We start from the raw sequence: 27,543 nt of genomic DNA, 5'->3' as shown, positions 1-27,543 counted from the left end.
GCACACGCCACCTGTCCATGACAACACGTACGCGGTTGCAGACAGCGGGAAGAGGGAGAACAGAAGATCGAAGGTAAAGTTCTACTACTTTACTTGTAAAATAAGGAGAAATTAGAAGTGAAATTAAACATTTCAAGAAATCATTGATCGCGCAAACAGTTTTGTCAAACAGATATCTGCCTTCCGGTTAACTGCGACTTCGAACGATGATACGGTTTTGCTGTGATTAATTTTATTTATTTATGGGAGACTAGGGTTGGCCCTAATGTGTTTGTTTGTTTTTTGTTGTTGTTGCTTTTCGCGAATGTCAATGGTGGTCTGGACTACGTACAAGAACCACTACTGACCACGACCGAAAAGTGCTCACATTGCGTTGCTATGTGTCCAGTATGATGTCTTAGGAAGTGTTTGACTGCTGCCTGACCACTGTTCACTGCTGTCAGAATTCAGCTTGCACCATTTTGTGACGGTTAGCTCATTCAGTACGGCCAGTCCTCTCTTCTCCTCTACTCAGACACGTCGGATGTCCAGTGGGTGTCTGAATGGCCCAACCTTCAGCTTCCGTCGTCAGAATTGTGGTATTCTTTGTCAACATTCACCTCTTCAGTATAAGAGCCTTCCTCTTGCAATATTTTGATGATGGTAATTGGGGTGAAACGCTGTCAACGTCGTCTCTTTCGCCGTTCGTATGGAGAGAGTTAATCGGGTTATGTTGAGCTGGCTACTGTTTACCACTCTCGGCCATAACTAACCATTTCTTGCCACTGCTGACCACTACTGACCACTATACAAAAATCTTCAGATTGTGTTTTGTCATGTTTGTGCATTATCAATATCAGGATGTACTGACCACAAAACAGAGCACTACTGGTCACTGACCAGAGCTGACCACTACTGACCGTAAACCACAGCTGACTACAGTTGACCACTGCGTGACCATCACTCGTCAAGTTTACCATTGACCACTCCTGACCACCGCCAACCATTGACCACCGCCAACCATTGACCACAGCTAACCACTGACCACCGCCGAGCACTGACCACTATATATATATACTGACCACTGTCCGCCACTGACCACTACAAACCAATGACCAATACTGTCCGCCACTGACCACTACAAACCAATGACCAATACTGTCCACTACTGACCATTACCAACCAATGACTTCTGCTGACCACTGTCCACCACTGACCACTACCAACCACTGATCCCAACCAACCAATGACCAATACTGACCACTGTCCACTGCTGATCACTTCTGTTGGTTGTGACCATTGACCAGTGCTGACCACTGACGACAACAAGGCAAGCTGACCAGTTCCCAAAAGTGCATATATTAACATGTATCATTAAACTCACATTGGCCTGGGGCAACATGACCGTGGGAGACCATAGGCATGCTCCCACAGACACCTGGTATGAAGCTGGTGGTACATGTGTTGCTTAATAATGATAATGATACTACTACTAATAATAATGATAATGATTATGATAATAATAATAATAATCTAACTTATAAAGTGCCTTTCCATTTAAACATGCTTAATTGCTCTGTACAATGTCAATATTGACGTTTAAAACGTGCATTAAAAAATTCACGCTAAAATGTAAAACTCTCTCTCTCTCTCTCTCTCTCTCTCACACACACACACACACACACACACACACACACACACCATCAGCACAGACTAAACACACTCATACATGTCACATGAAAAGCCTAACAGTATCATAATTTTCATATCATAGCCTATTTAAAAACCCTGTCACAATACTGAAAACTACTCCAGATATTACAACACAATACACAAAAACCATATCACAATACTGAAAAAAATTTACACACTTTGGGCAGGTCTCCTTAACTACAAATTACAAGTAAATGTTCTGTAAATTTCCTACATTTTCTTGATCTGTATTATTCATGAATGAACAACAAATTGTTTCAAATCATTTTAGTTGTTGGTTTTGTGACACTCATTCTTGAGGCATCAGGCATTTTAGTTTCTTTTCTCATGCACATCATAATCAGAACAACAAAATATGCAGTGCCAACCCTTCCCTCATGCTTACTTACTTTACTTTACTTTATCCGTCCTCTTGTACCATCTAGGGCGTCGAGGGGAGAAAGAGCTGACGGGCCCTGGCAAGCTGGAAGGCCTCGTTGGGTGGAATGTTGTGGGTCTTCAGGGTTTCTTTCACACCGTCAATCCAGGTCTTCCTTGGTCTTCCTCTTGCCTTGTATCCTGACATCCTTTTGTTGTACGCTTTACTGGCCATCTGGTGAGGTGCCATACGTGTTAGATGTCCAAACCATCTGATCGTTTGCCTTTGGATATGGTGGAGGACAGGTGTTGTTCCCACCATTTCTCTGATCCTGGTGTTTCTGATCATGTCCCGTCTGGTCTTGTTGACGGCTGTCCTCAGACATCGCATCTCATGCACCATCATTAATGTTTCAACTTCAAATTTATATTATTGTTGCAAAGACAGTTTGTATAATGTACACACACACACACGCGCACAGTCATAATCCAACCAACAACCGAACTGAAACAAGAATAATTAAAGCTCTCATCAGCTTCAAGAGTTGAGATTGCACAAGTAATGTAGTGTGTATACACACACATAAATGTGTACACATATATACATGCACACTTACACAAACATATCCATGAACAACATTACTGCACACTTTGATCTGTATTTTTGTATGTGGTTTGAATGTTTTGGGTGTTTATTTCTGTAAGATTTTAATGTGGTTTTCTAGATTAATCATTTAATGCAGGGAAATGTAGTTGCACAATTCTGGAGTGTTAAACTTTTTAAGCTGTGTGCTGTGTCTGTCTGTTATTCATTACCAATGCTATTATTTTAAGGTTAAGAGTGCTATTTAAACATCCATTATATTATATAAAACTGATGGGATACTGTTTGTGGCATTAACTAGCATTTAAACAGTAACCGTTGAAAACTAAAGCATTTTCTATTTCAATGTTGACTGACACACCAGGTAACAAATGACTGTAAAGTTTCTTTTCTCAGTTAGAACTTAAAAAAAAAAAAAAATTTAAAAAAAAAAAAAAAATGGCAGTTGATAATGATATGAGAATGTAACTTTTTGTTAGGTAATAAAATAATTATTTTGAAAAGAATAGTGATTGCCTTTTGTGTCGTGTGTTTAAAAACAAACCCCAAAAAACTTAACTATTTATGATTTCCTCAATGTAAATTTTGACTGACAGACTAGTTAGAATAACAGGAACAGTTTAAAAACATTATTCCCCCTTAGAATAATAATGTTAATATTATTAATAATAATAATAATAATAATAAAGTGTTTTTTTTATCATTTGCAATTTTGAGCATTTTGAATTGTCTTGAGGGTTTTTGACATGCTTTTCCTTCTTTAACAGCTCCAGGTTTACTTTCAGTAACCAGGCAAGGATGTTTCAAATATTCCAGGTTTACATTTAGTAACCTGGTAAGGGTGTTTCAAATATTCCAGGTTTACATTCAGTTACCAGGCAAGGATGTTTCAAATATTCCAGGTTTACATTCAGTAACCTGGTAAGGGTGTTTCAAATATTCCATGTTTGCATTCAGTAACCTTGTAAGGGTGTTTCAAATACTCCAGGTTTACATTCAGTAACCTAGTAAAGGGCGTTTCATATACTCAAGGTTTACATTCAGTAACCTGGTAACTTAGGTGAGGGTGTTTCAGATATTCCAGGTTTACATTCAGTAACCTGGTAACGTAGGTAAGGGTGTTTCAAATACTCCCGGTTTACATTCAGTAACCTGGTAAGGGTGTTTCAAATACTCCATGTTTACTTTCAGTAACCTAGCAAGGGTGTTTCAAATACTCCAGGTTTACATTCAGTAATCTGGTAAGGGTGTTTCAAGTACCCCAGTTCTACATTCAGTAAGGGTGTTAGGGTATATATATATATATATATATGTGTGTGTGTGTGTGTGTGTATGTGTGTGTGTGTGTACAGACAAAAAAGAAACACCTGCAATATCAGTTGGCAGCCTGTTATGCTCACACTTTACACACACTGCATACAAACTGAAACGCACACTCTCACATAGGTCTTAAAAAGTGAAATTGAGTGTGGAATAAAACCAAGTCTTCCAGAGCCGAGTCCTGATGATTTGGATTGGCCTTCCAGTTTGTTGGATCTTGAGCTTTGTCCAAATCGGGCCACCTGGTGGGTATTTGGGAGGGGATTTTCCTGATCTTCTAGGTCAACATAGTGCTGAGTGCTTTAAACATCTGTGTGTGTGTAGAGAGAGAGAGAGAGAGAGAGAAAGAGAGAGAGAACACTGAATACTGAACACTGAAATGTTTAATGTCAGCTGTCATTAGCAACTTTCAGATTAAAAAACTTACATGATCATGCTGCCCGGGACATGCAGGTGTTAAGGAAAATGAGCGAGCTGACAGACTTGCTGGTAACGCAACAACAATGAGCGGCCTACATCTAGGAAAATCGGAAATCCTCAGAAAAGTCAAAGAATATCAAAAAGAACAGGTACAAGGCCATCACACCATCGATCGCCTAAAAGAAATAAAGGTAGAGAGAGGGAGCGGCCGTAAGTCTAGCATGAAAGGTAATTTTGCAAATCAAACAAATACCGGCATCATTTCCAAACCAACATTGCACAAATTTCTTCAAAACGGAACAGAGTCTCTGTGGGCTTTTCCAAATACAATAGACTGAGCAACACACTAGACGTCATGTTCTTGGCATCAGAGATCTTTCCCCATCCCTCGTGCGGCCAGTCAGTGGCAGCCTCTGTGCGTGTGTGTGTTTGTGTGTATGTGTGGGTCTGTGTGTTTGTGTCTGTTTGTGCAAGCGCGAGGGTGTAAGTGTACATAAGTGTCAGGAGATTCTGTGCGCGCGCGCGTGTGTGTGAAGGGTGGGTAGAGGATGAGGTATCTGTGTGTATGCATGCCTACACTGTGGGAGCAACGGAATATTGGAACGTGCGGGTGTGCGTATATATATGGGGGTGGGGATATAGGCGTATGTGTGTGTGCATGTACAAGTAAGTGTGCCTCTGTGTGTGTGTGTGTGCCGTGGAAGCTGCGATACGTAGCCTAGATATGAGTGTGTGGAGGGGGGTAGAGGGGGTGCAGGGTAATGTGTGTGTGTGTGTGTGTGTGTTGGGGCTCATGTGTGTTTATGTGTATTTGACTGTGCTTTCAAATCTGTGAAACTGCATGTTTGGTGCATATCTGTTATGCATATGTGTGTGTGTGTGTGAATGTGTGTCTGCATTTTTTACATTTATTTGCTTATTTATCATCATTATTGTCTTTTTTAATTAATTAATTAATTAATTTTATTATTATTATTTTTAATTATTATTAGTTATTTAGTTAGTTATTTTATTTTATTTATTTATTTTTTTTTTTGTACGCTTATTGTTGACTTCATCAAGTTTTTGCGCCTTATACATATTATTATTAGTAGTAGTAGTAGTTCTTGTTTTATGTATTTATCTCTTTTTTTTTTCTTCTTCTTCTTCTTTTCGGTCGCACTTGTCACAGAGTCAGGCTGGCCTGCGAGACAAATGTCGTCGTGGCTTCCAGGTCTTGTCTGCAGCCGTAGAGCTTGGTGCGTCGTGGGGTCGCTTCTGGCCACACGGTGTCTCTCAGTCCCTGGTGGAGGGGACAAGTCTGCAGAACATGTTCTGGTGTTTGGTCTTCAAGACCACAGGGACAGGTCGGTGATGGTGCCAGCTTCAGTTTCTTGAACATGTGCGCGTTGAGGCGGCAGTGTCCTGTGCGTAAGCGCATGATTGCTACCTGCTGCCAGCGTTCAAGCTCGTGATATGCATCCATTGTGGCTTGTGGTCGCAGTGCTGCCTTCACAAGGGTCTTCTTTTCAGCGAAGCTAACACTGTTGTTAGAGTTTTTTTTTTCTCAAGGCCTGACTAAGCGCATTGGGTTCCGCTGCTGGTCAGCCATCTGCTTGGCAGATGTGGTGAAGCGTATATGGATTTGTCCGAACGCAGTGACGCCTCCTTGAGCTACTGAAACTGAAACTGAAACTGTGATGTTCCATTAAAAGTTTTCCGAAGTACATACGTGCATGATGTGACATCTTATTTCAGACTGTTGAATAGCACATTTTATTATAATGTCTATATGGTATGATATTTTATACCTTTAACTGTGATTATTAAATGTGTATGGCTGTGATTGTGGTATGTTTGGGTTATTCTAACTTGATATTAAAGTGTTGTTGTTTTTTTTATGTGTGTGACTGTGATGATTGTATTTATGTTAGTTGACATTCAAGCATTTCATGTCTTTTATACAATGCATCAATAGTGACAGTGATTCTCGCATATTTTTTTACTGTGTGTTTTATACCACGAAGTAATTTCTCCTTGGAGATAATCATAATAATAATGATGATATAACTTCTCATGTCTGGGACAGGGACAGAGTAAAAATCCACACGCAAGGAGGAGCAAGCGATGAAGTGTTCTGGACCGCCATCATCGACATCGTCTCGTTTCGTTTGTTTGGGCATGGCGTTCAGAAGAAATTCCTGTTTGAAGAAAGGTGAGGACAATTGTATATTATGCAGGTGTGCATAGGTTTAAGATAAACTTACCAAAAGGGCTCCAGTTTGTGAAATTAATCATTGCACGTCTACTGTTTCTTTAACAAACATCGGTGTACCTCAGTGTACAGTGTACTCGTCATTCCTGTTCATCCTGTATTTTTCTTCAGAATGTAGAAACTTAACCAAATTATGTCCACTGGTCACTTTTGCAGATCATTCTGGACTAACAGGACTGATTATTTGCCGCGAACAATGACATTGACTATCAAAGAGAAATTGACAGATTTGTGAACAGGTGTATATGAACATTACCATGAATTGAATGTTAGCCGTTACAAAAGAGCTTGCGAAAGAGAGGCTATGTTTAAGTGAAATTATGATGGAAAATGAAATGGTTAACAGGTAGGCACATACAAACATCTTGGCGTGATCATTGGTAAGAAGCTCTCTTGGAATGAAAATTTTGCTGCATTCACGAGAAAAGATCACATAAATTTGAATATTTAATCTATTGGTATGATGTATGTACTATGTCCATGCGTACATGTGCGAATGTGTGCTCGTGTGTGCGTGTGTATATGTGTGTGCTTGCGCACATTCGACTGTTACATATGCATTTGTTGGTTGAATGTATTTATTTGCACATATTGATGTGCAACGATTTATTGTATTAACATTGTGTGTGTGTGTGTATGTGTGTGTGTTACGAGATGTGAATGCATTGAAATACTCATTGCTTACCGCTGAATTGTCGCCTCCACTGAATTGTCGGCTGCGACAGTTTGGTGGAGCAAGTATAACCGCTGAATTGTTACCGGCGGCAAATAATGTTTAACAGACCTCCACTGACTGGCGACAGTTCAGCATGTTAGTGATCCGGCAGTTTATCTACATTTGATGACATATCAGCGGATTGGCGACATTTCAGTATGCCACTCAAAGTCTGAATTGTCATCTGCGACAATTCAGTGTTTGATTAGTAACTGTTATTTCCTTCACTGGCACTTTGATTTTTTGGCACATGACTTTAACATTTTGTTTTTCTTTGGTTCTGTGTTCCACCCCCAGCCCCACAAAATAAAGGTAGGCCTATGTTCCCCCAGGTCTATTTTCCAACCCCCCCACCCCCACAAATAAAGGTAGGTCTCTGTTCCAACCCCACCCCCACAAATAAAGGTAGGTCTCTGTTCCAACCCCACCCCCACAAGTAAAGATAGGTCTATGTTCCAACCCCACCCCCACAAATAAAGGTAGGTCTATGTTTCCCCAGGTTTATGTTCCCCCAGGCCTGTGTTTGTTTAAATCATACACTTCTGGGTGCTGGTCAGCCATGGTCAGTGGTCAGCAGTGGTCAGCGATGCTCAGTGGTCAGTGGCAGTCAGCAGTGGTTGTTGGCCTTAATCTTCAGCGGTGATCAGTGGTCAGTGGTGATCAGTAGTGGTTAGTAGTCTTTGGTGGTCAGTGGCCAGTGGTTGTCAGTAGTGTTCAGTGATCAGCAATGGTCAGCGATCAGAAGTGGTCAGTGGTGGACAGAAGTGGTCACTAGTAGTCGGCGGTAGTTAGTGGTCAGCTGTGGTCAGGAGTGGTCAGTGGTGCTCAGTAGCGGTCAGTTGTGGTCAACAGTGGTCAGGCGATTGTGTGAGGCCAGAGGTGGTCAATAGTGATCAGTGGTTAGTTATGGTCAGCGATGGTCATTAGCGACCAGTGGTCAGTGGTGGTCAGAAGTGGACAGTGGTGACCAGTGGTCAGCTGTTGTCAGCAGTGAGCTGTGGTTAGTGGTGGTCAGTAGTGATCAGTCATGATCAGCAGAGAATGGAGGTCAGTGATCAGCAGTCAGTAGTGGTTGGTGGTCAGCAATCAGTGGTGGTCAGTAATCATCAGTGGTCAGTTGGAGCCAGGTCTGGAGGAATAAAGAACCAGAAAACGTAAATTTGGGGGGTAAATATACCTATAGGAACCCAGAACTCGGTGGGGGGGGGGGGGGGGGGGGAATACAGACCCTGGGGAACTAAGACCAGCGTGAAAGAACATTTAGGGGAACACAGACCAAGGAGAACATAGTGCTGATCCCACTGAACACTTGGACACAAACAGTAATTATCTTTCTTCCTATCTTTCTTTTTTTTTTCAATCTGCATGTCTTTCTCTCTCTCTCTCTCTTTTTTTTTTTTTTTAAATTTTTTTTTTTAGCTAATTTTATTAATTTCTTCCTTCCTCTTATTTCATCTTTAACCCTTCTTTTTTTTTCTTCTTTTCTTTTCTTGTGACAATTCAGCGATTAATACCCATCACTGGTGCTTCTTGGGGACAACAGATGATGTAGGCGGGTGTGGCACGTGAAACCTAACATGAACAGTAGCTGAACATAGTCCACCGGGGTAAGAGCCGAGCAGAGCGGGGAGAGAGGAGGGACAATGTCACTATTGCCTTTCGCTGTCAAACGAGCAAGTGACGTGTCTTCCTCAGCTCTTTGGTGAGTCTGTTGTTTATATATATATATACATATATATCTGTGATTTGTGTGTATCTTCCATTGCTCTGAGTAGTGACTGGGTAGAGAAGTGTTTTGTTTTTTTTTTGTTTTGTTTTTTTTTTTCAGAATCATTTGTACAAGTAACTGGATAGACAGATGCCAGTATGACAATGGTCATTATGGATTGGACAGTTGACTTTCATTGGATTTGATTTTGCTGTTGAACGAACATACTTAGATGAATGGTTGTGTGTGTGTGTGTGTGTGTGTCTTGTTTTTAGTCTATAGACAGTGATTGTGATTTTTGATTTGACAAGTTTTAATATCTTTGATTATGTATGTGTTTTATAACGAGCCTGTGATTGCACAAATTAATTTCCATGTTGATCAGTAACATAATTTTGATTTGGTTTGATTTGATTTGATTAATGGTGTCTGTGGTCCCTCCGTTTTGTCTGTTTTTAAACCAAGAGTTTTTATTCGTGACGTCAGCCAACAGAAATCACTCTGCACTTGTGTCTGTCTGTCCGTCAGTCAGTCTGTCTGTCTGTCTCTCTGTCTTAGTGTATGTGGGGAGGGAGGGAGGGGGGGGGGCAGGAGGGAAGGGGTGTGAGTAGCAGTCAGTGTTGATTCGCTGCCTCAGTGGGCAACAGAGCGTTCTGATTCATACTTATCATATTCTGCCTCATGCTGTATGTATTAACCTGTACAAATGAGGTATTGGATTTTTGGACCATCTATTTGGAACTCACTTCCTTTACATCATGTATTGTAAATCTGAAACAATTTGGGCTAAAAAAAAATAAATAAAAAATAAAAAAATCACACAGTAAACGGAAACTTGGTAATAGATATTGCTATGATGACGGGCGCAATAGCCGAGTGGTTAGAGCGTTGGACTGTCAATCTGAGGGTCCCGGGTTCGAATCACGGTGACGGCGTCTGGTGGGTAAAGGGTGGAGATTTTTACGATCTCCCAGGTCAACATATGTGCAGACCTGCTAGCGCCTGAACCCCCTTCGTGTGTATACGGCAAGCAGAAGATCAGATACGCACGTTAAAGATCCTGTAATCCATGTCAGCGTTCGGTGGGTTATGGAAACAAGAACATACCCAGCATGCACACCCCCGAAAACGGAGTATGGCTGCCTGCATGGCGGGGTAAAAACGGTCATACACGTAAAAGCCCACTCGTGTGCATACGAGTGAACGTGGGAGATGCAGCCCACGAACGAAGAAGAAGCTATGATCAGTCAGAAATTTAGCTGAGGAAAACAGGGTAGAGAAATAGGAAGAATGAGGACTGGGATGCATGTTGGCTGTGTGCCCTGATATCCTACAGGTCCTGCTAGGAGTGTATGATTGTCACATTGCTTTGTCTTTATCCTTATGATGTCTTTGAAAAGAACAATGTACAGTTGATATAAGTGGGGATTCTTTTGTTTCTGCTTTTGGTTGTGTGTTTTGTGAGCATGCGTGTGTGCTTGCTTGCTTGCCTGCCACATGCGTTAATGCAAGAGTGTGTGTGTGTTTGTTTGTGTGTGTGTGTGTGTGTGTGTGTGTGTGTGTGTGTGTGTGTGTGTGTGTGTGTGTGTACTACAGGTTTACTTCAGTGTTGTTTGTTTTTTTGGCTTTCAGTGCTTTTTGTTCTCTCCATCATTGCACTGGCTGTACTGTTGGTAAAGGCAACAACCATGGGTTTACGAATCAAAGGTAACCTCCTGATGTAGTCAGCTGGTATGGATATATTATATTATAATTATATATATATATATTTATATACAGGGATCGCGTTAACGCATGTTTTTCACGTATTTGACGCATTTTGATTTTCACTGATGCATTTTCACAGCGCTCACGCGTAACACTTACGCAAAACAACTTTTACTCCAAGCTGTATCAATGCAACTTTAGGACTGACTTGGCAGCTAGGTTTGCGATACTGAATCAGACGGTACAAGACAAAGTATCTGTGCATGCGGGGCACTGCGAGATGCCTACGTGACTCTTAACAGCTACAGCCAATTAACAGAGTACGCGCGCACACAACACTGCTTAGCTGACGAGTTTTGGAACAGAGTGGCGTCATTACAGGGCGTGACCCTGTAGCAGGAAAGTTAAGCCTTGTTTGACTGCTGAACGTTACTCGGCTAGCCTAGGCCCTAGCGATTTTTTGTTTTCCACTGTATCTCAGTCACGGAATCGACTCAATATGATTGTCAGGGCTTGTGGTGAATTTCAGCGCCGACGTGAGCGGCGAAAATAGGTGAGTAAACCTTTGATTTAGTGTCATAGGTCTGACGCAGTTCTGACTCTAACTTACGCATTTTTTAGCAGATTTTGCGTAAGCTGCACGCGTTTTGAAAAAGTCTATCGCGATCCCTGTATATATATATATATATATATATATATATATATATATATAATTTTTTTTTTTTTTCATTGTTCTAATAACCGAAAGTGTGGAAGTTAGTGACTGTGTTGTTGTTCTTGCTGTCATTGTTAATCTTCTTCTTCTGCTACTACTACTGTTACTACTACTCTTCTTCTTCTACTGCTACTACTGCTGCTGTTACTTCTTCTTCTGCTCCTTGTTCTTTTTCTTCTTCTCTTGTCTTCTTTTTCTTCTTCTCTTGTCTTCTTTTTCTTCTGAATGTTCTCATTCATTACGCTAAAATCATCTGTTTGTTCTTATTCTTATTGGTGATGACAAAGTGAAGTTTCAGTTGCTAGCAAACAGTATTTTGCGCACATGTATAAGTGCGGGTTTTGGGTGTATGCATGCGGGCGTGTATGTGCGTGTGTGTGCGTGTGTGTGTGTGTGCATGCGTGTGTGCAGTGTCTGCGTGCATGTGTGTGTGTGTTTCGTGTCGTGTTTGTTTCTTTGCCTCATTTATTGATTCGCTATCACCTTTTTCGTAAAGGATGCAGAGTGCTACTTCATACCGAAAGCGGGCTGCTGTCGGTGTTTCAATATTCAGCAGCAGCAGCTGCAGCAGCAATAGGAATGGCGTCGGCATTCTGGTTGTCATTCCACTTAATCTTCTTCTTCTTCTCATCGTCATCGTCGTCGTCATCATCATCATCATTATCATCGTTATTATTTTTTCTTCATCATCATCATCATCATCATTCTTCTTCTTCTTATCATTATAAGTATTATTACTATTAATTATTGTTATCATTATTGGTGGTTTTGCTGGTTGCCTCCCCTTCTTAATAATAATAATAATAATGGATACTTATTTTGCACACTATCCAGAAATCTGCTCTAGGTGCTTTACAAAAACGCTTTTGTTAACATAAAACATCATATCTATGTTACATACACACACCAAAATGTGACTACACACACGCACGCACACACACACACACACACACACACACACACACACGCTGCATACATACATTTTAGCATACATGTGTATCTAACAGCTACCCTAACACATACGCACACATAGGCAGGCACAAACTTACATACACACACGCACACGCACACACAATACACATTCATATACATGCATGTAGTTATGCACACGTACATACGTATACACACATAGTCAAGCACAGCTAACGCAAAGGAAGTGGACCTGCCACAATTGAACTTATTGCCGAGGGAAAAGGTGAGTTTCATCATCATTATTATTGTTATCATCATCATTATCATCATCACTAGTATTTTAATGGTTTTGCTTATTGCTTCTTCTCTTTCTTTATCTCATCATCATCATCATCTTCATTGTTATCGTTATTATTATCTTGACCATGAATGGGTTTTGGGCTCATCGACTGGTTTCCTGCCCACAGTGGTTGTCCCGCGTTCACCGGCCGTTGAGCGGGAGATGAACCAGGAGGTCCTGAAGGACGCGGCCTTGACCTTGACAGACACGCAGGAGCTGGATGAACTGCTGCAGATCTTACAGACCAGACAGCAAAGTGAGTGTCCCCCCCTTTTTTTTTCTTTTTTTTTTTACTCTCTCTCTCTCTCTCTCTCTCTCTCTCTCTCTCTCTCTCTCTCTCAGTGTATCTGTCTGTTTCTGCCTGCCTCTCTCTGTCTGTCTGTCTGTTTCTCTGTCTCTGTATCTGTCTCTCCTTGTCTGTCTCCATCTCTCTCTCTCTCTCTCTCTCTCTCTCTCTCTCCCAAGTTTAGTTTTGTATATATATATAGAGAGATTTATCAATAACAGAGAGAGAAAAAAAACGTGTTCCTGAAATCGGATTGTACCTTTTTTTTTTTTCTTTTTTTTTTAATTGCTTTGCTTTTGCTAAGTTGTTTGATTCTATATGCAGCCAACATTGCAGTATGGAGCAGAAACGTGTGCACACAGGAGAGCATCATGATAGTAAAATAAACAAAACCAAAAAAAAACAAGAGAGGCAAGGCCTTCAAGACTCACTTGTGATACACTTAAAAAAAAAAAAAAAATCCAAGCTTTTTATGTATTCAGTATAATTTCAAAATGTAATGTTTAAGATGAGAAAGATCAGTTTAAAGCAAATTAACTCCCTTAGCATTAATTACAGAGTAAATTCCCTTTTTTACTATCTGTACCAAAAACGTTTGCAAAATAAATAAAACTTCCATGCTTAGCAAAAGAAGTTCCTGTTTGAACAGAAAATGATAATAATGACTGCTCTTGTTGTTGGGTCAGAATATCAGATCAAAGGGCCAAGTTTAGAGATTACAAAAAATATAAATATAACAGTAAATGCAGTTTGCATATAATTAGGCTTTATTATTTTTTTTTTTTGTGCCCATCCCAGAGGCGCAATATTGTTTTAAACAAGATGACTGGAAAGAATTTTTCCTATTTTTATGCCAAATTTGGTGTCAACTGACAAAGTAGTTGCAGAGAAAATGTCAATGTTAAAGTTTACCACGGACACACACACACACACACACACACACACACACACACACACACAGACAACCGAACACCGGGTTAAAACATAGACTCACTTTGTTTACACAAGTCAGTCAAAAAACCATGTATATTGGCATGCTATGAACACGTTTTGAATATTAACAGTTGAACACCTAATGGCCGTCTCTGCTGGGAACTGGGTAGATATTCAATTTATTGAAACTCATATGTGAAATGTGTTGAATACATGCTTTATCTTACAAGAATGGGTGAGCAAATGTATTGAATACTTGCTTTATCTTACAAGAATGGGTGAGCAAATGTATTGAATACTTACTTTATCTTACAAGAATGGGTGAGCAAATGTATTGAATACTTACTTTATCTTACAAGAATGGGTGAGCAAATGTATTGAATACTTACTTTATCTTAACAAGAATGGGTGAGCAAATGTATTGAATACTTGCTTTATCTTAACAAGAATGGGTTAGCAAATGTATTGAATACTTGCTTTATCTTACAAGAATGGGTGAGCAAATGTATTGAATACTTGATTAATCTTACAAGAATGGGTGAGCAAATGTATTGAATACTTGATTAATCTTACAAGAATGGGTGAGCAAATGTATTGAATACTTGCTTTATCTTACAAGAATGGGTGAGCAAATGTATTGAATACTTGATTAATCTTACAAGAATGGGTGAGCAAATGTATTGAATACTTGCTTTATCTTACAAGAATGGGTGAGCAAATGTATTGAATACTTGATTAATCTTACAAGAATGGGTGAGCAAATGTATTGAATACTTGATTAATCTTACAAGAATGGGTGAGCAAATGTATTGAATACTTGATTAATCTTACAAGAATGGGTGAGCAAATGTATTGAATACTTGCTTTATCTTACAAGAATGGGTGAGCAAATGTATTGAATACTTACTTTATCTTACAAGAATGGGTGAGCAAATGTATTGAGTACTTGCTTTATCTTACAAGAATGGGTGAGCGAGGCTCACCTTTCCAGTCCAACCATATTGCTTTAATTAAGCATAATTACAAAACCGGAATTTATCAAGACCAATTACAAACCTTGCACAGATCCATGCAGAACTTGTGTAGAATCATTGGCTGCTTTAAACATGATAACAAAACCAGAATTTATCAAGACCAATCACAAACCTTGTACAGATCCATGCAAAGCCTGTTTAGAATAATTGGGTGCTAAACCTTGCACAAACCCATGACAAAACCTGTACAGAATGTTTGGGTTCTAAGTATTGCCATAAATGACGCTTTCCTCACTTCCCCTAGTACTCATCAACATTCAAAAGAAAATGGATTGATGTGAATTATTGATTGATTGATTGATACTGATACTTGTATAGCGCCTATCCTCGGTCGGAGACCAAGCTCTAAGTGCTTTACAAACACAGGATCATTTACACAGCAGGCTGCCTACCTGGGTAGAGCCGACTGACGGCTACCACTGGGCGCTCGTCATTTTCTTTTCCTGTGTCTTTCAATCAGATTTCAGGCACACATACATACACACTCAGACAAACATGTAGCATTTTTTTACATGTATGACTGTTTTCTTGTTTTATATTTACCCCGCCATGTAGGCAGCCATACTCCGTTTTCGGGGGTGTACATGCTATGTATGTTTCTTGTTTCCATAACCCACCGAACGCTGACATGGATTACAGGATCTTTAACGTGCGTACTTGATCTTCTGCGTGCATATACACACGGAGGGGGTTCAGGCACTAGCAGGTCTGCACATATGTTGACCTGGGAGATCGGAAAAATCTCCACCCTTTACCCACCAGGCGCCACTGAGACTCGAACCCCGGACCCTCAGATTGAAAGTCCAACGCTTTAACCATTCGGCTGTTGCACCCGTCAGTTATGTATGGAATGGTAGCTTATTGATCATTGTAATTATGTTTCCTTTGACACTGCCTTCAAAACTGTGTAGAACTCGTTAACGTTCAAATGAAAATTGATTGATGTGAATTATGTATGGAATGGGTAGCTTATTGATCATTGTAATTATGTTTCCTTTGACACTGCCTTCAAAACTGTGTAGTACTCGTTAACGTTCAAAAGAAAATGGATTGATGTGAATTATGTATGGAATGGGTAGCTTATTGATCATTGTAATTATGTTTCCTTTGACACTGCCTTCAAAACTGTGTAGTACTCGTTAACATTCAAAAGAAAATTGATTGATGTGAATTATGTATGGAATGGGTAGCTTATTGATCATTGTAATTATGTTTCCTTTGACACTGCCTTCAAAACTGTGTAGTACTCGTTAACGTTCAAAAGAAAATTGATTGATGTGAATTATGTATGGAATGGGTAGCTTATTGATCATTGTAATTATGTTTCCTTTGACACTGCCTTCAAAACTGTGTAGTACTCGTTAACGTTCAAAAGAAAATGGATTGATGTGAATTATGTATGGAATGGGTAGCTTATTGATCATTGTAATTATGTTTCCTTTGACACTGCCTTCAAAACTGTGTAGTACTCGTTAACGTTCAAAAGAAAATGGATTGATGTGAATTATGTATGGAATGGGTAACTTATTGATCATTGTAATTATGTTTCCTTTGACACTGCCTTCAAAACTGTGTAGTACTCGTTAACATTCAAAAGAAAATTGATTGATGTGAATTATGTATGGAATGGGTAGCTTATTGATCATTGTAATTATGTTTCCTTTGACACTGCCTTCAAAACTGTGTAGTACTCGTTAACATTCAAAAGAAAATTGATTGATGTGAATTATGTATGGAATGGTAGCTTATTGATCATTGTAATTATGTTTCCTTTGACACTGCCTTCAAAACTGTGTAGTACTCGTTAACATTCAAAAGAAAATTGATTGATGTGAATTATGTATGGAATGGGTAGCTTATTGATCATTGTAATTATGTTTGCCTTCAAAACTGTGTAGTACTCGTTAACGTTCAAAAGAAAATGGATTGATGTGAATTATGTATGGAATGGGTAGCTTATTGATCATTGTAATTATGTTTCCTTTGACACTGCCTTCAAAACTGTGTAGTACTCGTTAACATTCAAAAGAAAATTGATTGATGTGAATTATGTATGGAATGGGTAGCTTATTGATCATTGTAATTATGTTTCCTTTGACACTGCCTTCAAAACTGTGTAGTACTCGTTAACATTCAAAAGAAAATGGATTGATGTGAATTATGTATGGAATGGGTAGCTTATTGATCATTGTAATTATGTTTCCTTTGACACTGCCTTCAAAACTGTGTAGTACTCGTTAACATTCAAAAGAAAATGGATTGATGTGAATTATGTATGGAATGGTAGCTTATTGATCATTGTAATTATGTTTCCTTTGACACTGCCTTCAAAACTGTGTAGTACTCGTTAACGTTCAAAAGAAAATTGATTGATGTGAATTATGTATGGAATGGGTAGCTTATTGATCATTGTAATTATGTTTCCTTTGACACTGCCTTCAAAACTGTGTAGTACTCGTTAACGTTCAAAAGAAAATGGATTGATGTGAATTATGTATGGAATGGGTAGCTTATTGATCATTGTAATTATGTTTCCTTTGACACTGCCTTCAAAACTGTGTAGTACTCGTTAACATTCAAAAGAAAATTGATTGATGTGAATTATGTATGGAATGGGTAGCTTATTGATCATTGTAATTATGTTTGCCTTCAAAACTGTGTAGTACTCGTTAACGTTCAAAAGAAAATGGATTGATGTGAATTATGTATGGAATGGGTAGCTTATTGATCATTGTAATTATGTTTCCTTTGACACTGCCTTCAAAACTGTACCTGTGTTTCAGATTACTCTGGGCTGAAGCTAAACTGGATGGATGATGAGTGCACTAACAAGACCATAGGGGGTGAGCAAGGGAATGAAACGTCATTGTTCATGGCAGTGATGTCATGTTCACCATGCATCATTGTTCATGGCAGTGATGTCATGTTCATCATTGTTCGTGGCAGTGATGTCATGTTCGCCATACATCATTGTTCATGGCAGTGATGTTGTGTTCACCATACATCATTGTTCATGGCAGTGATGTTGTGTTCACCATACATCATTGTTCATGGCAGTGATGTCATGTTCACCATTCATCATTGTTCATGGCAGTGATGTCATGCTCACCAAACATCATTGTTCAAGGCAGTGATGTCATGTTCACCAAACATCATTGTTCATGGCTGTGATCTCATGTTCACCATACATCATTGTTCATGGCTGTGATGTCATGTTCACCATACATCATTGTTCATGGCAGTGATGTCGAGTTCATCATACATCATTGTTCATGGCAGTGGTGTCATGCTTACCATTCATCATTGTTCATTGCAGTGATGTCATGTTCACCATTCATCATTGTTCATGGCAGTGATGTCATGTTCATCATACATCATTGTTTATGGCAGTGATGTCATGATCACCATACATCATTGTTCATGGCAGTGATGTCGTGTTCATCATACATCATTGTTCATGGCAGTGATGTTGTGTTCACCATACATCATTGTTCATGGCAGTGATGTCGTGTTCATCATACATCATTGTTCATGGCAGTGATGTCATGTTCACCATTCATCATTGTTCATGGCAGTGGTGTCATGTTCACCACACATTGTTCATGGCAGTGATGTCATGTTCACCATACATCGTTGTTCATGGCAGTGATGTCATGTTCACCATACATCGTTGTTCATGGCAGTGATGTCATGGTCACCATACATTGTTGTTCATGGCAGTGATGTCATGTTCACCATGCATCGTTGTTCATGGCAGTGATGTCATGTTCACCATTCATCATTGTTTATGGCAGTGATGTCATGTTCACCATACATCATTGTTCATGGCAGTGATGTCATGTTCACCATACATCATTGTTATGGCAGTGATGTCATGTTCACCATTCATCATTGTTCATGGCAGTGATGTCATGTTCATACATCATTGTTTATGGCAGTGATGTCATGCTCACCATACATTGTTGTTCATGACAGTGGTGTCATGTTCACCATACACCATTGTTCATGGCTGTGGTGTCATGTTCACCATACATCGTTGTTCATGGCTGTGGTGTCATGCTCACCATACATCATTGTTCATGGCTGTGGTGTCCTGTTCACCATACATCGTTGTTCATGGCAGTGGTGTCATGTTCACCATACACCATTGTTCATGGCTGTGGTGTCATGTTCACCATGCATCGTTGTTCATGGCTGTGGTGTCATGCTCACCATACAAGAATCTTCCAGGTTGTTTCAGAATACTTCAGATTTGTACAACCGGCTGTCTACCAGGGTAGAGTCGACTGATAGCTGCCGTTGGGCACTGGGCCATTTGGTTCCTGTGTCATTCAGTTAGGTTTCAGTCACATGCACACACACACTCACACAGACTTGTAGCATTTTATTTGTAGGACTGTCTTGTTCATTCAGCTGATTGCTCTTAATGGTTTAAGCCATGACAGTTCTTCAGATCATTGTATTGAACACTTATCTGGTCTCTCAGTTTGCCATTATTTTATCAGAGCCACTTATTCTGTTGTCTCGTTTGTTATTCATGTGTTATTTTGCATGCCGATATCAGTTGTGCTGCTACAGTGCTTCACTGACGCTCAGTACTATAGCTTCACAGTCACAGTGTGCTCAGCACTCTTGAGATGTGTGTAGTATTCTGTTGTGATGATTACAGGATAGTGCTGGATTGATATCAGTTGTTAGTTAAAACCATCTGATATGTATGACAGTCTGGTAATTGTAATTTAGTTATTATTATGCTCTCTCCTTATATGGGTTACTCCTGTGTAGTGATACATGATAATTGATTCATTCGAGTCACTTTGAGACAGTAGGAGTTTTACTTAAATCTATACAGAAATGTCATTTGATGTCAGTGTTTGGTTTTCACGCATATGTGCATTATTTATGTTGTGTTGTTGCCTGCTCCAAACCAAGTGATAGTCTTTCCATTGCAATATATGATGTGCTTACTATCCACTTGCATTCCTGACATGTACTTATGATATTTGTTGTGCCTTATTCAGGCATTGTCTTCTCATCTTCCTCTTATTTTCTTTTCTTATCTCCATATAACTGTTGTAAAATGAAACAATAGAAAACCCTTTTTGTGACTGGCCGTCTACATGTCCTTGGGCCGGTGCATGGATCTTTTCTATCCTTTACTGCAGTAAATTATTAATTCTTTTGTGCCGTCCCCTTTATAGAAAAAAAAAAAAAATACCACTCGGTTCATAACAACAGGGCTACATTTTTTTAAAATATTTTTTTATCAAAATGGAAAATCCCATTTACGCGTAGCTCACACATCCCTGCACCTGGTCAGTCAAGCACTTGGACTAAATGCTTGCATGCAATTGGAAACTGGACGTGCAAGTTTGCTTGAAGGAAACGTCAAATTTGCTTTATGGACAGACGTGGGTTACCGACGGTACGGTACACCCAAAACGTACGGCAAGGTCTTCATTCTTCAAAGATACCTTGGGTTACTGTACACCCACAACGTACGGCAACGGATTGGTTCCTAAAAGAAACCATGGGTTGCTGTGCACCTACAACGTACGGGAAGGGGTTAGTTCCTGCACAGAGACCGTGGGTTGATGTACACCCACGACATACGGGGAGGGGTTAGTTCCTATACAGATGAGGGGTTAGTTCCTACACAGAGACCATGGGTTGCTGTGCACCCACGACATACGGGGAGGGGTTAGTTCCTATACAGAGACCATGGGTTGCTGTGCACCCACGACATACAGGGAGGGGTTAGTTCCTATACAGAGACCATGGGTTGCTGTACACCCACGACATACGGGGAGGGGTTAGTTCCTACACAGAGACCATGGGTTGCTGTGCACCCACGACATACGGGGAGGGGTTAGTTCCTATACAGAGACCATGGGTTGCTGTGCACCCACGACATACGGGGAGGGGTTAGTTCCTACACAGAGACCGTGGGTTGCTGTGCACCCATGACATACGGGAAAGGGTTAGTTCCTAGACAGACCAGGGGTTGCTTTGCACCCACAACATACGTGGAGGGGTTAGTTCCTATACAGAGACCATGGGTTGCTGTACACCCACGACATACGGGGAGGGGTTAGTTCCTACACAGAGACCATGGGTTGCTGTGCACCCACGACATACGGGAAGGGTTAGTTCCTAAAAGAAACCATGGGTTGCTGTACACCCACGACATACGGGGAGGGGTTAGTTCCTACACAGAGACCGTGGGTTGCTGCGCACCCACACCATACGGCAAGGTGTCATTCCTTCATAGAAAGCATGGATGTCTGTACACCCACGACATACGGCGCGCAAAATTTTAGGCGACGTACGGGAAAGGTTAAATACCTCTCTTGTTTTCTCTTTCTGTCCACATGAGTGCGTTATTCTAAAAAGGAAAAAGAAAGAAAAGTATGCATGTATGTCCACCTTTGTTCCAGATTATGTGGCCTTTCGTGCCTTGCTTTCATAGTGTGACCCGCAGTTTCGGTTACCTTCCACTTCCATGCTTAGGGTGATTTCCGTCAAGGCACGGCCTTCATTGTTGGCGGATTCATGTGGGGCTGTCATTGAAGGGGCTATGGAGCACCTCCACTCTGGAGAGGATTCTCAGACAGTCTGGCTCCACAACTTAAGCAGTTATTGTCGTCAGTAAGGGGTTTAGTAGGTGGTGTCTTTTATAATGTGTTGAATCTACTTAACACCACCGAAGTGACTCAGTAGCAGTGCCAGGTCTACCTTGATGTGTGGCCTCCTGGTGAATTAAGAGTGATGGTTCCCTGTAGATCAGTGGTATTGAGACTGGGATAGGCGAACCCACGTGTGGCTGTGCATGGGAGGAACGTGGACTGAGAGGGGAGTAATGCATCTGAAATGGCACAGATAATAGACCGGCAATGAAAGAAAGAAATAAATAGATAAATGAATAAATAAACATAACATTGAAACAAATTTGAGGTGCTCAACCCAGTTATTTTCTACCGTTTCAGCAACTCCCTGCTATGACACTGCTTGCCCTGGCCACTTTTCGCCCTCACTCAGGGAGAGACTGCGGCAGGTTCTCTCCGTACGCGCTCCTATTCCTGCAAAGTACCTTGAGGCGCTGGCGTCAGCAGCCCGGCCCGTGACGCCACACAAGTATATTTTCGTCACAGCTGCGTCATCCAACCATTACCACGAAATGCAGGCACTGCTGAATTCCTCGTTTGAAAGTTTGTTTCCTCGCATGAAGGGAGAGAATTACACTTTCGTGGTGTACAATCTGGGCTTAACGCCAGAAGAAAGAAAAAAGGTGAGGCAATGGATGCCTTTGGTCCAAGCTAATGGTGAGGTAGTGTGTGTGTGTGTGTGTGTACATGAGTACATGTGTGTGTGTGTGTTTAGGCGCTTGTATGCACATGTGCTCATTAGGATGTGTGGGAAGGTATGACCTAGTAGGAAACTTAGCAGCCATGCAGGGTCTTCTCCGCATGGTGACCACACGTCCAGAGCTCCCTGTGACAGCACTGGCACAACAGGGCAGGGCTGTGTGAGGAATTCGGGATTAGCGACGTGAGAAGCAATGCAGATGACTACAATAACAAATAACAACAATAACATTAAGTTTTCAGTTAATGGCTAACTAAATATTTGTTCTGTGTTACAGACAGAGAAACATTGTCGCTGTACGTTGATAGACTTCCCTTTTGCCGGGCTGCCAGACTTTGTCACGTTTCTCGGATGTTACGTGTGGAAACCTCTCATAGTGGCCGTGAGTATGTGTGACACAGACGTTGACATGTTTCTTGATTGTCAAGTGTAGAAACCCCTTATATGAGCTGAAAATATGTGTGACAGACTTTGTCAATTTTCTAAAAGATCAGGTGTAGGAACCTGTTTCAGCTTACGTAAGAATGTGTGACATAAGACTTTGTCATGTTTCACAAATGTTACGAGTGAAAGTCACATCTCATGTGCTACACAGACTTTGTCAGGTTTCTCAGTTTCAGTTTCAGTAGCTCAAGGAGGCGTCACTGCGCTCAGACAAATCCATATACGCTACACCACATCTGCCAAGCAGATGTCTGACCCGCAGCGTAACCCAACGCGCTTTGTCAGGCCTTGAGATAAAAAAAGAAAGAAAAAAAAGATAAATACATAAAAAAAGAACTACTACTACTATTAATAATATGTATAAGGCGCAAAAACTTGATGAAGTCAACTATAAGCGTACGAAATAAAATAAAATAAAATAGATAAATAAATAAATAATAATAATATAATTAAAAAAAAAAAAAATTATGTTGTCAGGTTTCTCAAATGTTAAGTAAGGAAACTTCTTTTGGTGGCCGCAAGTATGTGTGACATATACTTTGTCATGTTTCTCAAATGTTAATGTTGAAACATCTTACAGTGGCCGTAAGTATTTATAGCGTCATGTCAGTGTGTACTCTGTGTGTTTCATCAACTGACCCCAAGTGTTTTGAACTGTTCTTTTTTTCATTTTAACCTATATTCAGTTGTGTATTCAGTCAAAATATTAAGAAGTTCATTTTAGTTGATTTATTAGATAGTGGTTCATTACCATGATTGGTTTGTTTGCCCACCCGTTTCTGTCTGTTCCCCTCCCCCGGCCCCCAACTCCCCTCTCTCTGTCTCTCTGTCAGTCTCTCTCTCCCTGTTGTTTCTGGTTTTTTTAGTTTTGTTTCACAACTATTTACATAATATATAGTATCCCTACTCCGCATGTGTTGTTTTGTCCCTGCAGTTGTTTTTTTTGTTTTTTTTTGTTTGTTTTTCTTGCATTTGACGAGTTCGGAAACGTGATCCATAATTCCTTTTCAGCTTGCTTTCTTCCATCCTGTTTGTGTTCATCGTTGATGTTGTTGTTCAGTTCAATTCAGTTCAAAATACTTCATTATCTGCTTCAACCAAAAACAGAAAGTTTTCTTTAGGCTCACTTAAAATAAAATGCCCGTCAGCAAAAAACAAAACAAAACAAAAAAAAAACCCAACAACTGACACACCCTTATCACCATGCACACATCAATTATTATGTAAAAAGAAAAACGTGTGGGTAAGATACTATTGCATTATGATTCAGAGTGTAACAACTGTGTGCGTGTGTGTGCATGCATCGTTTTGTGTGTTTAAAGATGATGTCCTTTGTGTGTGTGTGTGTGTGTCCTGGGCAGTCTTTACTGGAGAAAGCGGAGTACCTGGTGTGGATGGATACTTCCATCCGGTGGGAGGAGTCTGCCCCACTGGCAGACATATTCTCCCAAACGAAAACCATCGGCTACCAGACGCGGCACGGAAATCGCTCAATCGCTGTCCACACCCAGGCGTCCATGGCTCAGTTCTTCGGTGACCATCTTTGTCAGTACTCCCCTTTCACTGAAATGGAAACTGGGTTTTTATTCTTCTATAACGACAGGTGAGGTGGTTTGAGGGGGAAACACCATGGTGACTGGAGTTTTTTTTGAATGTTGTGGAAAAGAGGGGAAGAGAGAAAATAGGAAGTTCCGCCAAGCAAGACAGGATACAAGACAGCTGAACACAGGTGGTGGGGGTTGGGGGGAAGAGGAGGGGGTGGGGTGGGGGGGTGGGGGGGTAAATGTAAAGCAAGACAACACGCAGAAGAGATGAATTATGCTGGGGGGATAGCTTGAAAGATTTGGTGTTTAGATAATATTGAAGTACTAGAAAATGCAGTAGTATTGCATCATATTATATTGCATCGTATCGTATTGGGTTGTGTTGCTTTGAATTATTGTAATAGATCATTGTCACAACATAACTGCCTTGGATGAAATTGGCAGGTTGGTGCTGGCTTGGAACTACACTCCTCTGCTTGCCAGTCAGGCACTCTGCTTCCCTGCCACCGGGTCATCTCAACACCTTTTGACCCGTGGGCATTGTCGGACATGCTTGGCATTGTCTGTTTGTCCATCTGTCTGTCGGCACAGCACTGTCATTTCTTTTCGATTCACCACAGCCATAGGCAGAGTCTCGTGAAGATTTGGTCATATTTTTAAATAATTTGTTATCTATTTGTTCATTCCATTCTTTCTGCCAGAGATCTTTAGTATACCGATGAACTTTGGGTTTAAAATCAGTAAAAGGAATATAAAACTGACATTGTTTCTCTCTAACAGCACTCTTAGCCAGGTTATCTGCTATTTCGTTCCCTTGAATGCCCACATGACCGGGCACCCAAGCCAGCATGATTACAAAACCATTTCTTTTAAGATGGGTAAACAAACTGAAGAATTCTCGAAGTTTGGGATGATCAATATTACGGTGAGCTATTGCCTCCAGAGAAGAAAGCGAGTCAGAAAAAACAACAAATTTACGATTAGATGATTGCAATATAGCATTTAAAGCTAGATTTAAAGCAGTTAGCTCTGCAGTAAACACAGAACTGTCTGTGATGTCCCTCTGTGGACAATATTGCAATATTTAAAAGAAAGAAATATTTTTAATAGTATTTAATATAGTATATGCTTAGTACAAAAGTTGTGAAATTTTTATCATGGAGTGATCACAGTGCAGTAGAAAGCTGAAAACATTGGGGTGGTCCATCTGCGGTGACCAGACTTTGAATGGTGGATAGCCGTGATATGGCCTTCATGGTCGGCTGGGCTCTAAGCAATATTTTTAATTTAATTTAAAAAATTTAATCTGTCTGTCTGTGCATATGTCTCCCTGTCACTGAAAGGCATTCATGGGTTAAGTTAATTATTCAGCCAACCAGCTAAGCTCAAATTTGACGCACTGCGTCCCTTCACTTCATTAGGGATTTACAGCTGAAGGAGATGCCGCACCAACAGTTTCAACTGTATTGTCACGGATTCGAGTTCGTACTATGTGGTCCAGCCCAAATGTGTGAAACACAGAGGCCGCCCCAAGATGCGTCCAAATACATCAACGTAGTTTTAACGTTGTTGATTTTGCGTGGGTATATGAGGCCGTATGGTCAGCAGATGGGTTCAGGGCAGAAGGGAATTTTTTGTTCCGATATCTAATGAGCTTTGAAACATGTCAGAAATCATGTTAAGACCACATCACATGATGTTATGACAGTATCCTGACTTTGGAAACATTTTTAGTTACTGTATATTGTTTGTGTTCTTCCTAGAAGTGCATTGTCATTATGATCAAAATGTTCAGAATCAGAAACACACGGACTTGCTTTACAGCCAAATTTTGTGTTGACAGAAAAAAAAGTATTGCCAGAAAAATGAAAGTGTGAAAGTTCAGCATGAACATACACACACATACATACAGACAGACAGACAGAGACCTTTATGATTATAATAACTCACATTGTGTGTAAAACACACATAAGTAAAACAGCAAACAAAAAACAAAGCAAGAACTGACGACAACAAAACACCCCACTCGCTATGAAATAAAACACTAACGAACATCACATACCCAGGCGGCATTTTTTGTTATTAATATTTTGTTGTTTTCATTGTTCTTTCTCTGCCAATCTCATCCATAGTTGCTGTCTGACTTGACTTTATTAACTGTCAATGAATTGGACTTGTCTCTCACACAGGTTTACAAGGGAAGCCATCCTCAAGCCCTGGCTGTCTTGCGCCTTCAACACAGACTGCATGTGTGTCAAGGACAGCGCCAGACTCAGGGACTGTGAACGCGCATCAAAGACCCGGTATTCCGTGTGTCACCGCTGGGAGCAGTCCAGCATCGGCATGATCTTCTCCAAGCTGTTCCTGGACAAACGGCCCATGCTGTATGTGCCTGACAACACTGTCAAGATCGCCAGGGGTCACATTATGAAGTGGTTCAATTTCAAGTGATTGTGTGCTGAAAAACTATGCGTCAAGACTAGGCTGGAGTTGTGGTTGGGAGGGCCCACAGTGCACACACACACCATCACCATCATCATCATCATCGACAGCACTATCCAGATTTATTTGACCACAAATTACATTTTATTATTTTCTAAATCACAGTATCTCCGCCTTAAATCTCTCTTCTGTGGTTCACCATTTATCACTTCAGTACAATCCAAGTCTTGTAATGAAATGGTGCAGGGCGTTTGGACAGAGTTGTGTGTGCGTACGTTATTGTGCTGATATGTTTTGAGGGAGCGATGCACGTCATTGATTGCGTTATTTTACTGTGTCTATGTAATTTTTTTCCCCCCCACATTGTAATAAGCGTGATTCTGGTCAGCCTACGGCTTGTAGAGCACAGCGCATGGGCAACTTTGAATTGACATGCGCTGCGCTGTGGAAGCATAACAGAAACTTGCCTTGACATCATTAAGAAAGATGTGCAGTTTGCATGTACACTGTTCATGTTCTCGCGCCTGGTATTCCATCCAGTTATGTGAGCTCCCACCACATAGTGCATTGGTTGCATTTTGATTGCGTGTCTGCTTTGGCAAGATTATTGCAATTAAAGTTATTGAGGGATGTGTTTGCTGTGTGCCGCCTGCAAGTAGGGTCACATGCACATCTGCCATGTCTCTGATCCCTTCCCATCCACTTCAGTACACACACGAAGTACACACACGAATGTGTTTGGAAGAAAGAA

General features: G+C 40.6%; 1 protein-coding gene across 4 annotated transcripts; it reads left to right on the top strand.

Annotated features, from left to right (window-relative positions):
* On the top strand, positions 1–27,424 carry LOC143274704 (uncharacterized). 4 transcript variants are annotated; one of them, XM_076578601.1, is made up of 11 exons: positions 1–73; positions 2,118–2,287; positions 6,462–6,587; positions 8,867–9,064; positions 10,703–10,777; positions 12,872–13,000; positions 17,781–17,840; positions 21,984–22,285; positions 22,640–22,744; positions 24,168–24,409; positions 26,540–27,424. In XM_076578601.1, exons 5-11 carry the CDS (start codon positions 10,759–10,761, stop codon positions 26,799–26,801), a joined length of 1,119 nt encoding a protein of 372 aa, XP_076434716.1. In that variant the 5' UTR covers positions 1–73; positions 2,118–2,287; positions 6,462–6,587; positions 8,867–9,064; positions 10,703–10,758; the 3' UTR covers positions 26,802–27,424. The 4 variants fall into 4 exon arrangements, with proteins under 4 accessions (XP_076434716.1, XP_076434719.1, XP_076434718.1 ...); XM_076578604.1 differs by lacking the exon at positions 2,118–2,287 and having other exon boundaries at positions 31–73; XM_076578603.1 differs by lacking the exons at positions 1–73; positions 2,118–2,287 and adding an exon at positions 5,554–5,739.
* The last annotated feature ends 119 nt before the right edge of the window (positions 27,425–27,543 follow it).

Source organism: Babylonia areolata, chromosome 29 (genome assembly GCF_041734735.1).
Source record: "Babylonia areolata isolate BAREFJ2019XMU chromosome 29, ASM4173473v1, whole genome shotgun sequence".
Classification (NCBI taxonomy): Eukaryota; Metazoa; Mollusca; class Gastropoda; order Neogastropoda; family Buccinidae; genus Babylonia; species Babylonia areolata.
This window is presented reverse-complemented; position numbering and strand designations above follow the sequence as displayed.